The sequence below is a fragment of the Oreochromis niloticus genome, linkage group LG19 (assembly GCF_001858045.2).
Source record: "Oreochromis niloticus isolate F11D_XX linkage group LG19, O_niloticus_UMD_NMBU, whole genome shotgun sequence".
Lineage (NCBI taxonomy): Eukaryota > Metazoa > Chordata > Actinopteri > Cichliformes > Cichlidae > Oreochromis > Oreochromis niloticus.
In genome coordinates this window covers 21,217,020-21,232,808 of record NC_031983.2, presented here as the reverse complement: position 1 = coordinate 21,232,808, position 15,789 = coordinate 21,217,020, and the positions used below count along the sequence as shown (strand labels likewise).

The 15,789-nt window shown below is 38.7% G+C and overlaps 1 protein-coding gene across 1 annotated transcript; it reads left to right on the top strand.

The window, feature by feature from the left end:
* The first annotated feature begins 330 nt into the window (after positions 1–330).
* Positions 331–13,900, top strand: zmp:0000000662 (RING finger protein 145). The gene is made up of 11 exons (XM_005477399.4): positions 331–618; positions 811–1,117; positions 2,900–3,008; positions 4,907–4,998; positions 6,506–6,747; positions 7,009–7,184; positions 7,282–7,422; positions 7,508–7,690; positions 7,769–7,916; positions 8,488–8,844; positions 12,582–13,900. The coding sequence occupies exons 2-11, from the start codon at positions 949–951 to the stop codon at positions 13,413–13,415; spliced, it is 2,451 nt and encodes an 816-aa protein (XP_005477456.1). The 5' UTR covers positions 331–618; positions 811–948; the 3' UTR covers positions 13,416–13,900.
* Positions 13,901–15,789: the final 1,889 nt, after the last annotated feature.

Sequence of the window (15,789 nt, the reverse complement as noted above, 5' to 3'; positions counted from 1 at the left end):
TCCATGATATCCAAAGAAAAAACTCTTAAAACTATTTTTCAAGATCACTTTAAAACATTTCAAGAAAATCTGCCTCCTTGGAAACAAATTAAAAGGAAATATAAAGAAACGAGGGGTGGCTCATAACCTTTTGCACATCACTGTACACAATGATCATTATGTCACTTAAGTTGGTTTTGTATACAAAAAATATCATTAGCATTTACTTCTAAAAAAGGCAAGCGCGAAATGCATTTTCTTCCTCCTGTCAACATTACTGAAAATAGTAGTGACAGCCGTCGTGAAAGACGTTACTTTTATTTTGAAATCAAAAATACTTGAACCTGATTGGTGCCTTTCGATGTGACGTCAGGACGGGAAATAGCCACGCAAGCCACTGGAATCATAACATTGCATTTGAAGAGTCTTTACTAACACTGACATCATGGTTTTAGCTTTTTAATTTCGCTTTTTCTGATGACGGTTATTTCCGCTTACCTCGGAGAAACGGAAGTTAGAGAAAAACTAAAATATATTTGCTAGCAAAACATGCTGTTGGCCGCCGTGAAAGCAGCAACAGCAGCAACTAGCGATAGCTAGCAAATGGCTGCTCGGCTGTGATGTTTGTCACTGAGCGAAGTAAGTGTACCACTGTCACTTTTTTATACAGTATCTACTTTAAAATGTGTTTAATTCGCAGTAGTACTCATGCATTTCTCCAGCAATAAATAATAGTGGCTGGAAATGAGGCACAAAAGCAGCTAAATAACGGCCTGGCAGCTAAGAGGTTTCTTCTCAGCACCCTAACTTGTGTTTTTGTGTGTTTTTCAGATGACAAGACGACGAGCAAAATAGTTGTGAAAGTGCTGGAAGCTTGTGACCTGTACAGGGAAACTGTTAGTTAACAGTATGTGACACATGAGCACTCTGCTGACTAAAGAAGGGGGGGGAAAGTTGGTTTAAATCAAGATGCCTCGTCTGGAAGTGCTGGCCAACGTTGCTCTCAGGGTGCCGAGCATACTGGTGCTGGACCTGCTCTACAAATGTGACATTGAAGGTGTAACGGAGCACCTCAAGGCAAAAAATGAAGACATGCTCTTCAAATACAAGTATGTCATCTGGAACATGTATTACATTGGTAAGTTTCATCAAGTAAGGAGCTTGGAGAATAAGTAATGCTCTCTAATGTTAAGCTCCATGGATTTTATTTGTCTCTCCTAACAAGAATTACATTAATTCACTGAGTCGCCCCCCTTCAAAAAGCTGTTTGCTTCAGAAGAAAGACCTTCTTCTGAAAAGTCTTGGTTTTACTGGAGTTTACTCTGGTGGTCTAAATCAGGGGTGGGCATTTAATTTTCCCAAGGGGCCAAATGAGAAAGTGGGACTGTTGTGGAGGGCTGCACCAATAAACAGAACTCAATTCTACTCAATATTAATCGGGTCATTACATCTTAAATAATCATATTTTTTTAGAGTATTTTCTGCTTAACCACCTCTGATTTGCCCCCAAAATTTTATGGTTTCAAAATGTGAATTTTTTTGCTTTGTAGATAAAATATTTTTCTATATGTTTATTTTTTTAACAGGCCCACCCACACACTTTCAGGCCTTATTAAAAAAATATTTTTCACTTTGAAATCTGAGGCGGTGTTTGAATATGATATGACTATCTTATTCAAACAAAGTTTTTAGGACTGATACATTAGATACATGTATGGGTATTGGCTAGTTAAAATATGTTTTCAAAAAAAAGAAAAGAAAGCCACCCTGTAAAAAATCACATGAATAGTTTGTAGTTATATTTCACAATAATGTAAAATAAATCATTTGCAGTACTTTTTAACATGAAGTTCTTAGTCACAATAATGAAGAAAATTCTGTTTTCATTCCACCTTCATCCTGATATGAGCAAATCTGAATAAAACCAAATTCTGGTGCTTCCAGTTCATATTTTAATCATAACTGAGAAAATAATTGTCATAAATAAATGCACATTTTTCATTTTCAAGATCCAATTTGTAGGCATGCACATTGCTCTCGAGGAGTCTGATAATTCAGGTACAGCTTAAAATATACCGAAAGGCATATAAACAAAACAAGTACCAATAAGATATTCGTGGTCTCTGACTTCAAAGTGCAAAAAAACTTGCAGGAAGTAGGTCAACCGTTTTTCTAAAAAAAAAAACAAAAAAAAACTTGATAAGTATGTCAAAAGTTAAGCTAAAATTTTACAGCAATCATTATATATGTTTGAACTTTGGACCATTATATTTTTTGGCAAATCAGAAATGAATGAGCAGAACACCCACGATGATTTGACACTGAAAATGATGTGCATTTTTAAATCTTACGTGCATTACTATGTTTTACCGCTTCTCTTGAAAACCAGAAAGCAATAAAAGAAAATATTGAAAAGGGTCCTGTGAAAAGCAGACACATCGCTTTTTATCACATTTATAAACACTATAAATATTCTTGTTTTTATTCTGTTTCTCTGTTGTGGGAAAAGCAGCTGTAGCTGATTAATTATTTCATAGTATTTTCTGGGTTGTCATAGTGTGAGGATTTCCTGTGTTTACCTGGCTTGTGTAACTGTAAACTGAATCTATTTAACTTTTGGACTGTTGGCGGGACATACGAGATTTCAAAACCTTATATTAACAGTTTTTAATCAATGAAATCCTCAATAAAAACTACATAGTTTAAGTCTTGACTTAAAAAAAACAGTTAAATATAAACTATTCATGTGGTTTTAGACTCTCGTGGAAGCTTAGTCAGCCTGATGGGGAGAGTCAACATTGTCAAAATGATAATAGATATTTATAAGTGACCGTATCTTTTCTATTTCATAATGTTTGTGTGCTTTTAGCTGTGCATCAAACGCATAAAAACCTCACACTCATTCTCCTTTGTCTTCCAGGTCATTTGATAAATGTGGTGGTGTTAATCCTTCCATTGAGACATATTGTGACGCTGTACCTCCATATTCTCACCGGCCTCCTCCTATACATGGGGCATCATATTTCCAAGTGAGATCTTTTGGCACTACTGTCGCAATTCCTAGATGTTTGGGGGTTTTTTTGTTTGTTTGTTTTTGATTGAATCAGCTTTTCTGACAAAAGGTGTCAGCAATTGCAATGATGCTGCTTTTTTTGTTTATAGTACTATGGAAACGTCTTGAGTTTCCTCTCAGTTATTTACATTTTACTTCCTTTTTCCTTCTAAAGAGTTTTTGTATTTTTAAAGCAGTCTTTAGCAATAGCTCTCCAGGCTTTCTGGAGGTTTTTCAAAGTTTGTTTTTGGACATCGGCTGCTTTTTCACTCATTTTTCAGTCCTGGTAACTGATCCTTTTCAGAGGAATGTGTTTGTTTGTGTCGCCACTTAACGCTGACGTATGAATCATTCAGACATTTAAAAAAGGCACCTATGGTTATTGTCAAAGTGTTATTATGGGAACACTTCGTATATCTCAGCATGGTGTGCACTGTGTTCTTAAAAAAGATGAGGGAACTGGATAAATGGAGCAGTAAGTGACAATTTCTAAAAGTCATGTCATTAAGAAATCTACAAAAAGAAATCAAGCAAAGATCTGACACAGCACCTGTGAGATATAGCATAACCCTTCAATGTACTGTTTGCTGAACTCTCATCAAAAATGGTTTAAGCGGCTGTCAAGAAGCCATTGTTAAGGAAGCAAAACAGGGAGAAAAGGCTTAGGTATGACACAAGAACGGGACTTTAGTGGCAACGGGTATTATGGAATAATTAATCAGTATGCACAGAGGGAGTCAGTAGAGAGGTAAGCGTCTACAGCAATCTGTGAAATATTCTAGAGACTCTGTCATGGTTTTCAGTCAGTGGTGCTGGAGATCTTGTCAAAATTGATGAAATTGTAAATTGAACCCCAAAAAACAGTCAACATCCAGAAAAGCTTTGAAATGTCCCCCAACAAGCCCAGAGAACTAGTCCTGAAGACTACTTTAGGAAATGATGAGAAAGCTTGTCTTAGAGTTCAGACTGTTGATGAATAAAGGCAGTCATACCAAATATTGATTTTAATGCTCAAATTGTATAAACTCTGTTTTTGCCTGATATACTGTTTGCACATGTTAAAATAAGCTGCTGCACCTGTTTCCCATTTTTATAGCAAAGTATAAAGAAATGAGGGGTAACTCTAAATAAAAAAGTGCAGTTTACATGTGTTTGTAAAATGATTTTTGTCTGTTTCCAAAAGTTGAATCTGTTCATCTGGACGTAGCGTTTTGTGGGAGAAACGTTTCGTCACTCATCCAAGTGACTTCTTCAGTCTCAGCTGACTGCAGGTTTCCCCAAACCTTATAAACAGTACATTTGCATAATGACTGAAACCAGCCCACTGAAGGAACAATGGGCTGTGAGGTCAGTTCCTTAATCATAATTATGCAAATTCCCATGACCATTGATCAACAATCACTGACCAAAACCCACTGATCAAAGATCATTGATCAATGGCCATGAGTACCATTCACAGAGAGTTGGGGAATGGCTGCAATCACAGCATTGTAAGATGGCGAAAGATGTACCCTTAGCCCCCCTCCTCGATTCAGAGATGGTCTTTCCCTTTTCACGTAAATGGCCTCCTTGACTCCGCGCTCAAACCAGCGTTCTTCCCTGTTCAGGATGTGTACATCCTCATCGTTGAAAGAGTGTCCACTGGCCTGTAGGTGTAAATAAACTGCAGAGTCCTGGCCTGATGAGGTTGCTCTTCTGTGTTATAAGGTTTGGGGAAACCTGCAGTCAGCTGAGACTGAAGAAGTCACTTGGATGAGTGACGAAACGTTTCTCCCACAAAACGCTACGTCCAGATGAACAGATTCAACTTTTGGAGATTTACTTTCCTGGATGATTGAGAATGCATCAAGACATTTTTGTCTGTTTGTTTTATAGGGATTATGTTCATGAAGAGCTACAGTACGGTTATCAAGGAGCAGTGTATCGTGATTCTTTGGCCTTCAACAGATTTGTCTCTGCAATGACTAGTGAGTACTAAACCATGTATGTAATCTGTTAGAAAGTGAATTAGAAAGCTTTCGATTCCTATAGGCTCACGTTCTAAAAAGGTCTGTGAAAACTGGATTATTTAATGTTCCATCAAAAGAAATCTGGGAATTAAAGCCACTTCTCATGGCAGTTTATACAGTTTAGGGCCTGCTGAAGCCTGTCACAGGTGTTACATTTTTATTTTTTTATTTTTTTTATTTCAAACATTTCAAACATGTGCCTTCACAATCATTACAAAATATCATTCCATTATTTGTTTGAAAAGGAGTAGGCAGAAGTATTTACTTATTTGTCCCTACCCCCTCAAGTTTTACCTCTCATTCATTTAATTTTCTTTTAGTCTTAAATTAAACAAACAACATATGAAACAAAAGTAAAGCAAAACAAACATACATAAATCAAAAACAAGAAATAAGCACCACCACAGTATAGTTTCTTTCATATGAAAGATACAGAATGTGTAAATTTGCAGATTCAAAAGTAATGGAAAAACAAACAAACCAAAAAAGAAGTACAACACCATTACCAGCAACATTAGAGTCCTGGGTTAACCCTGTTTTCGTCATTCTTATACTTATTTAAAATTAGGTTTTTATATTTTAATTTAAACTGGTTTATGTTTTAACTTTCTTTTATTTCTTCTGTTAGACTGTTCCATAATTTAACTCCTGCAATTGAGATAGACATACTTTTTAAAGTTGTTCTAGCACTTTGTATTTTTAAATTCCATTTCCCTCTTAAGTTATACCCACCTTCTCTTTCTATGAACAGTTTACAGATTTGTTTTGGAAGTGCATTTGTATGGTCCCTGTACCCCACATTATTTATTAATCTAATGGCCCTTTTCTGTATTATAGTTATTGTTTGTGTGTTACTTTTGTATGTGTTTCCCCAGACCTCTACACAGTAGCTCATATATGGCAGTAGTAAAGCACAGTATAAAATGTGCAGTGCTTTCTGATCCAACAAATGCTTTGCTTTCCCCAGGATGCCAATTTCCCCCGAACACAAGTAATGTGTGGCTTCCAACAGAGCTTGTGGTCAATGATCACATCAAGAAATTTTATTTCATTTACTCTTTGTAAATATACATTGTCAACACATATTTCTACTTTGATGTTTTTCTTTTGGTTTCCAAATAACATAAATCTGGTTTTATCTAGATTCAATGATAATTTATTTATATCAAACCACTTCTTTAATGTCTTTAATTCCTGTGTGATCATCTCCAAAACCTGTGGCAATTTCACACCTGAACACAGTATATTTGTGTCATCTGCAAATATTACAAACTTTAAAATCTGCGATACTCTGTAGATATCATTTATGTACATAATAAACATTTTTGTTACAGATTTAACAAATCAAAGTTCTCCTTAAATTCCTCAAAAACTGTAATCAGTTGTAAAATAATGCAGGAAGCATCTGTTGTATTTACTTGTTAAGGTTTCGCTGTTGTGAAGCTGTACTGTTATTTCCTGCCAGGTCAGATTATTCTCAGCACGCTGTGTGCCTTCCTGATGAAGACCAGAAAGGTGTGGTTGTTCTCTGCTCACATGCTCCCCCTGCTGGCTCGACTGTGCACCACGCCTCATGCCACGCTGCTAACGGTCAACGCTTTCTCCATGGGCCTGACTGGAGCGGGGATCACCGTGTTCCTGCTGTCAAATATCTTTGTGCCATACCGTCTCGCAAGGGCTGCCTACTCTGAGCTGCTTCACCTGGAGGTTCTCTTATTCTGATATTCTACTTTTTTTTTTATTTTTCGTATTTCATACCGGACTGTTTTTGTCTTCTGTCGACACAATCACCTTTTATTTGGTTATTATTAAGTATACTAAACTTCTAAATTATACTTTTGGTTGTCTTGATTATATACTAGACTGGAAAACAACCAGTTAATGAACAATATAAATGTAAAAATCTGTGGGGGGTTTTATTTGAGGTTTTTTTTACATTCCTGACCTTATCATGTTTCTTTTCCTCAGGTAATTGAGCTGTACAGACTTCTGGGTGTGGGAATCTCTCTGTGGAACCAGTTTGCTGTCCCAGTCCTCTTCAGTGTCTTCTGGTTTATTCTATTCATTGTCCAGCTGTGCTCAGACATCATGTCCGCTGGCGCCTCAATAGCCCATCAGGGGATCATGTTCTTCCTGCTCACAAGGTGTGAAGGTGTTAATTACATTCCCTTCATTTTGTGTATGTTTAATCCTGACAATATGAACATTATCATCTGTTTCTCATTTGCTTGAACCCCACAGTGTCTCTGAATGTTGTGCAACACCATACTCTCTTTTGGGTCTGACCTTCATGGTGTCCTATCTGGCTCTGGGGCTGCTCAATCTATGCAAGTTTTACCTGGGAGGTTTTGCCGCTGTTCAGAATGAGAATGTCATGCACAGGTAACTGATAATGTAAAGCTGTATCTCTGTGTTATACCTCCTTTATTTTTATTTAATCTTAATTCGTGATCGTTTTTGTTCACAGAGGTGTGACTGAGGGCGTCACTCTGCTCCTCCTCGCCATTCAGACAGGCCTATTGGATATGCAAGCACTCCAGCGGACCTTCCTCCTCAGCATCATCCTCTTTATCGTGGTGACCTCAACCCTGCAGTCAATGATAGAAATAACAGATCCAGTTATTCTTGCACTGGGTGCATCACGAAACAGGTAAGAGCAGCAACAGTGGTTTTTCTTTTTTTAGTGTATTCCCCTTTTCATTAATTTCTTCTTCATATGTGCTTCTAGGAGTCTGTGGAAACACTTCCGTGGCCTCAGCATGTGTTTGCTTCTCCTGGTTTTCCCAGTGTTTATGGCTTACAAGATCTCCCAGTTCTTCCACATGGATTTCTGGCTCCTCATACTGGTATCCAGCTGCATGCTTACATCCCTTCAGGTAGGAAGTATTTATGTTCTCTCTCTTTTTTCTTTTTTCTTTTTTTTTTAGTGTGTTTTAAGTTATGAATACATTCAGGAAGCAATCTTAAATGCAGCTGTGGTAACAGATTTTCCAGAAACTGAAATACAGGGTTAGTTTATTTATATGCTTTTAAATCACTGTCTTTAATTACGGTACTGTGACATTTAAAACAGGACTACTACTGTTGCCATTTAGTTCCAGTTGTAAATGTGTGTAGTCATGTCCCAGCAATGCAGTGTTGAATGTGAAAAATGTATAACTTTGTCTCCCCCCACTGGAGGTCAAACGTAGTGCATGTCTACATCGTTAATACCTTTTTGTTTGTTTTTTGTGATATCGTCCTGTTTCTGTACGCCTGTGCAGTAACACTAATATGACACCTCCTATAGTTATAAATGGAAAAAGGCATTTAGTAGATAATGTAAGGTCACCTTCACAAACTGAAAAACAAAGAAGCTGTTAACATGGCAGAAGCTATAGATTTATACAGGGAGAGGAAGATGACTGCTGACTTGCACATGTAAACAACAATGACTGTTTATTCCAGGTTACAGGCACTATGCTGATCTACTCCCTCTTCATGGTGGAGCTGTTTCGCAGCGACCCAATTGAGAGCCTGGACGAAGTGATCTACTGGGTGAACGCCGTCAGCCGTGTGTTGGAGTTTGTTGTGGCACTGTGCGTGGTGGCTTATGGCACCTGGGAGTCACTCTTTGGAGAGTGGAGCTGGATGGGTGCCTCCGTCATTATCATCCACTCATATTTTAACGTTTGGCTCAGAGCTCAGTCTGGCTGGAGGAGCTTCCTGCTCAGACAGGAAGCAGCTAAGAAGATCAACTCCCTGCCCAGAGCCACAGCTCAGCAGCTGCAGCAGCACAATGACGTGTGCTCCATCTGCTTTCAGGTCAGTTACCCTTGTAGCTTTTGTTTGTAGAAGATGGTTAAAGCTGAGAACCAACAACATAAGATACTGTAAAACCTCAAACACAGACCTAACCCTCATTTGGCTGTGAATACTACACTCGTGTAGTTTCTACACAAAATGACGCAAAGGATCCAATGAACTTGAGTAGGTGGTTTAGGTTTGTACTTATTTTGTTCAATTATCTGACCCCATTTCGGTTTAGAAATAGTCCAAGCCCCCTTGAATGACCTGATGGCCTTAATTTTTATATGTTTTGTTTGTTTGTTTGGGGTTATCATGACATCTGTTTCCTCTAAACCACCACCTCTTTTAGTTGCTGTTTAAGTCTTACACAGCACTATGCTATGAAATATTGCAAAAAACAAAAACAAAATAAAACTCTGCAATCACATTTTGTGAGTTTTGGATTTTGAAAATTGTTGGTCCAAATTTCAGCATTCATGATTAAAAACAAAAACAAAAACTATTTAATCCAAAAGTAATCATCAGTGATTTAAAATTTGTGCATGTTACACAAAATAATGCAATTAAAAATTCAACAGAAAACTTCAAATTTCAAGTGGCTGACACGCCATGCTTAGGTTTGGTTAATAATTAGACTGTGTGGATTATGTAGCAAGAGGACTGGCAGGCTTTGAGTTGCTAAATGTGCCCTCAGTTCACCTACATATCAGACACAAAGTGCTTTCTTGATTACATTATTGATACTTATGAAAATACATAAATGCTTGCTTAATAAAATATACTTAAATTTAGTTTGGTTTTTTTTCTCTGAATGCTTTGACTTCCATGGTAAATTGAGGCATTTTTGCTAAAGTTTGATAAAATTATTTAAACAATATAAAAAGAGTGTTTACTGAAATGATCCCAGATAAAGATGATGATGCATTTTAGTTGTTCAGTGCTGAAGGCCAAAATTAATTTAAAGTATCTTTACATTAACATAACAGTTGTCAGGTTATTGTAGGTGCTTTAGGTTTTACCATTTACTTATTATAATAAGTGTGTCATTTTGTATTGGGAGATTAATTAAAAGTTGTCATGGGTTGATACTTGATTTTTGACAGTGTTCCATGTTTGTTGTCATGACTACTACTTTGCATATACAGTCAAGCCCATAATTATTCATACCCCTGGCAAATTCTGACTTAAAGTTACTTTTATTCAACTAGCAAGTTCTTTTTTGACCGGAAATGACACAGGCATCTCCCAAAAGATAATAAGATGACGTACAAGACGCATCATTGTGGAAAAAAAATAATTTCTCAGCTTTTATTTACATTTGAGCAAAAAGTATCATGTCCAGAATTATTCATACCCTTCACAAACTGTCACAGTCTCTGGGAAAATCCAAAGTTCCATACCATTCCAAATAGTCAAAGCTGTTCTAAAGCATCATAATTACCCTGATTAATTGGGAACAGCTGTTTTAATCAACTCAACAGGTGAAAAACAGCAGCTCTTTGCAGGTGGTTTGTGGACAGTCATGGCTAAGACAAAGGAACTCAGTGAGGGCCTGCGGGTGCGCATTGTGGCTGCTCACAAGTCAGGAAAGGGCTACAAGGCCATATCCAAATGTTTTCAAGTTCCAGTGGCTACAGTGCAAAGTATGATTAAAAAATACAAGATGTTCCGCACTGTGGAAAATCTCAGAGGACGTGGTCGGAAGCCAAAAGTGACACCTGTGCTGGCCAGGAGGATAGTGAGAGAGGTGAAAGAAAAGAATCCAAGGATCACCATCAAGGCCATTCTGGTGAATCTGGGCTCTGCTGGTGGCAATGTCTCAAGGCAGACAGTCCAACGGACACTGCACACTGCTGGGTTCCATGGACACAGACCAAGGAGGACGCCACTTCTCCAGATAAGGCACACAAAAGCTCGTTTGGCCTTTGCAAATGCTCATCTGGACAAGGAAGAAGATTTCTGGTCTTCAGTGTTATGGTCAGATGAAACAAAAATTGAATTATTTGGTCACAATGATGTTGCCTTCATTTGGCGTAAAAAAAAAAAGAGAGAAGCCTTCAACCCAAAGAACACCATCCCCACTGTCAAACATGGTGGTGGGAACGTAATGCTTTGGGGGTGTTTTTCAGCCAATGGACCAGGGAACCTAATCACAGTAAACAGCACCATGAAAAAAGAGCAATACATGAAGATTCTCAACAACAACATCAGGCAGTCTGCAGAAAAACTTGGCCTTGGGAACCAGTGGACATTTCAGCACGACAATGACCCAAAACATACAGCAAAAGTGGTGAAGAAATGGTTAGCAGACAACAACATTAACGTTTTGCAGTGGCCTAGCCAGAGTCCTGACTTGAATCCAATTGAGAATCTGTGGAGGGAGCTAAAGATCAGGGTGATGGCAAGAAGACCCTCCAACCTGAAAGATTTGGAGCTCATTGCTCATTGCTAACTGATCAAACACACACATCGACACATGTGCAATAACACTAATGTGCAATAATCTTTTCTGGCATCGTTGTATTTTTACTCAGTTGTATATAGCATTTGTATTCTATTTTTATCTTATTGTATATTTTATTCTATTTTATTCTACTGTATATAGTATTTTATTTTATTCTATTCTGTACAGTTGTGTACTGTATTTATTCTTATTTTATTTTATTCTAATTTTTGCTTCATAACTTTTGCACTGTCCACTTCCTGCTGTGACAAAACAAATTTCCCACGTGTGGGACTAATAAAGGTTATCTTATCTTATCTTATCTTATCTTATGAATGGGCAAAAGTGCCTGTGGAGACATTCAAAAAGCTGGTCTGCAATTATAGGAAGCGTTTGATTGCTGTAATAGCCAATAAAGGCTTTTCTATTGATTATTGAGAAGGGTATGAATAATTCTGGACATGATACTTTTTGCTCAAATGTAATTAAAAGCTGAGAAATATTTTTTTCCACAATGATGCCTCTTGTACATCGTCTTATTATCTTTTGGGAGACACCTGTGTCATTTCTGGTCAAAAAAGAACTTGCTGGTTGAACAAAAGTAACTTTAAGTCAAAATTTGCCAGGGGTATGAATAATTATGGGCTTGACTGTATAATAGCTGTGTGTGTGTGTGTGTGTGTGTGTGTGTGTGTGTGTGTGTGTGTGAGGCTTGTTATTCCTGTTTTTCCAGTTTGGCATCCGGGACACTTCTTTGGCCTCGAGTTTGTTTTTTGTTTTTCTGGTCAAAACAAGTTAATAATATCTCTAGTAGTTAGTTATCAAGGAAGTTCTTACAGAAAATATGTGAAGACCTGAAAAAGATAAGACTTTATTGACCGTCATGGAAAATTTATTACTTGTGTTAAAGCAGGATAGAAGTAAGCTGTTGGGGGACAAGAAAACTATTAAATTGACTGATATTAATGCAAAATAAATTAGAGGTAAATGAAGAGAAGTCACATGAAAAAATAAACATCTCATAAAGAAATGAAAAGGGGGGGAAAAAAACCAACAAAAACAAAGTGTTGTTCATAAGAGGAAGTAGGAGGATGCAAATGCTTAATAATTCCTACGCCTGTCTAGCTCATCTTATATAGATGTTTTGATTATTTATACAACCTAATATCTACACATGATACAAATAAATATTCCTATCTAATACACAGACTTGTTATATTAATATAAACTTTTATATGTTGATTGATAATTATATATCATTTTTATATTCATTTTGTTTATTTATTTATTTATTTTTATTTTTTTACAGGAAATGAGCTCTGCCGTGATCACATATTGTGGACATTTCTTCCATTCTAACTGCCTCCGCAAATGGCTGTACGTTCAGGAGACGTGCCCCATGTGCCACCAAACGGTACAGCCGACACCGCCGGGTCAGAGCCAGGCTTCAGCTGACAGTCCCGCCGCTCCACCTCAGAGAGACGCGGGGCCTGATCCAGCTGCATCAGAGGGAGATCAGAAGCTGGATACAGCAACAGTGCAGGAGACACAGAGCAACAGTGTAACTCCTAATGACACTGAGCAGCGGGAGGGAAGGGAAAACTTTGAGGATGGAGAAAATAGCGAAACCCATCAGGGTCCTAATTACAGCCCCAGTGGGGACTGTGTTGAATGTGTCCATCCAGTGCATTCAGGGGACCTTTCAAGTTCTCATACGCCTCAAAATAAAAATCCTCCCAACACACCCAACCAAGCTGAGGAGAGTGGTAAGGACTCCATACTGCCATCTACCCTGAAAACTGTTAAAACAGAGGGACAGTCTGCCTCTGAACTAGCAGAGGTTGAGGACAGCATTCATTTCAGTCCTAGATGTGATGGGACAGCTGAATCATGGAAGAGCTTCAATTCACCAGAGGCAAACAATACAGAGAAAAATCAAGAGGGAATCTCAAGTGGAAAAACACTTGTTGACAGTCCATCATCTGTCCAATCATGTAATAAAAACTCAGAACTCTGCACTGATCGTGCCCAAAGTTATAAAGGTAGCTACACATATTCAGACTCAGAAAGCCTCAGAGAGGTTGAACCTGCTCCACAGAGCCTCGAGCTCAGCCCATGTAGAAGCACAGACACTAGTGACTGACTGCCCTGTACCAGTGCCTTGAAGGGTATAAAAGCATAATTCTCAATAATAGGAAATTAAAAACATTTGGCTTTGTGTGAACCAATAGATTGGGGGGAAAAAATACCAGACAGTATAATGAATGTGCTTCAGTCTAACAAATAATGTGTATCTCGACTAAATAATGAGATTAAATTGTGTTCGATAAATGTACAACTTTAAAGAAAATGTAACTATAAAGCATTGATCTTATATCACTATTTACTGAATTTTAGAAGGTTACAACTAAAGATGTTTTCTTGGAGAAATCACATTTGTTTCCTTTTCATGTCAGTTTTCTTGCTCAAGGTTGGGTAGCATTTTTGATAAAGAAATGTGGCAAAGAGAAAAGCTTCAGCAGGTGTCTTTTTATTTATGAATCAGCTGTTTGTACTCGGCCTCCCGTATTAAATGACTGCTCTCAACTTGTCCCCCTCGTACTCCCTATAATAAAAATCCGCACAGACGCACAGTGACATGGCTTATTTCGCTCACTAAGCTGTGAAAGTTCAGGAAAAAAATGAATGAAAAATCTGTCTGCTTTATTGATTTCAGTATTTGTTGCATTGTTCATGGGCTAAAAACAACCTTTTGGACACGCATACCACATCAAGTTAAAATTGAACATTTAATTAAGGGGGGAAAACAACTTAAATCTGCTGCCATCTCTTTCATGAACTTTAAATACAAACTATACGATGCAAGTCTTGAGCCAACCCTCATTTCTTTAAAATTTGCTTCCAAGGAACCACATATTCTTGTAATTTTCAGTCCAGTCCTTGTACCTGACCATTTTCAGAGGAATGTTTCCTTCACTGGAGAGGACAGTGCAGACAGAGTGAGGGGAATGACACATGCGAAATGATCTTGGGTAGACTCAAGCCCACCACTGTGCAGTGAGGACTCTAGCCTTTAGTACATGGGCTACCTGTTGAACCAGGTAAGCTATAGCAGGATCATTAACTGAGTTTAAAGACAAGGATGAGACTGACCATCAGCCAGTGAGGAGTTACCACAGCAGATCATCTATACACTCCTCTGTCACACTAACACTGCATGGCCTCCTTCACCACATCCATGAAATTTCTTTGCGGTCCTTCTCTTTTCTTACTGTCTGGCATCTCCATATTCAACACCCTTTTTCCAATATGTTCTGTTCATTTTCTAACTATCCCAGCCTTGTCTCTTTAACTTTGGAAACCACTCAACCTGAGCTGTTCCTCGGATGTACTCATTTCTAAACTTGTCCCTTCTGGCCACCCTCAGTGAAAATCTTAGCAACTGTGCCTCTTGTCTTTTGTTAGTGCCACCATCACCGAATAATACATTATAGCAGGCCTCATTACCCTCTTTTAAACTTTCCCTTCCACTCTTGCTGCTATTCATCTGTCACAAATCATCACCCCTGACACTCACCTCCATCCACTCCACCCTCTCCTTTTCACGTCTCTTTTGCATTGTCAGTTGTTTTTCTGATGGCTGAACGAGGTATTTGATCCATCTTAACAACTTTCATTGCTCTTTGCTCCAGAGCATCCATACACCTCTGCAGGCTCACTTCCACCTTCTCCCTGCTCTCACTACAGAGGAGTCATTCAGCCATGCTGAACTATAGAGAGCCACACATCTGTTCGAATTCAGATAAATATGAAGGCATGCCAGCTCAGACGTCGCCCGGATCAACAAGGTCCGCGTCAGGTGTTGAGGAACCAGGGCACCCTGACGAGAAGTGGGCTACTGGAACAAGAAGGCATCGGTGGGCAAGAGACGAAAACAGGGCGTTGTTGGAATGCTACTACGCAAGTAACCCTGGCGGAAGGGGTTACATGAATAGGATGAGGGAACTGTGGATTCTTCGATACCCAACATCCACAATGACGGCGAAACAACTAGTACCTCAGTGTTCCAACATTCAAAAGAAGGGACTGCTCTCACAGCTAGAGATTGACGAGGTACAACATAAATGCTACGGCAAGGGGGAGCCAGGACGCCAGGTCAGGGGGGAGATATCATCACCCCCACCCGAGATTGGGTACCAAGCCCCAAGTGCGATAGGAGAAGGATCGTTGAGTGCGAGAGGAACTGACCTGAAAGATAGGATCATGGCCAAGCTTGAAACCTGGACCCCACGTAGCCAGTTACCAAGATTACATGAAGTACCCTCAGAAGGTCTGCTAGATGATGTTAATGCAGCACTACGGACGATACCTACAGCCACGATTAGCGAGACTAACAAACTGATCTACAATACGGCAGCAGTGATCAGTGAGATGCTTGGCTACAAGTTGAACAGCCACAAGGGGCAGTACCCTCCATGGAAAAGGAGGCTAGAGGCTAAAATCAAGGTAGCACGGAG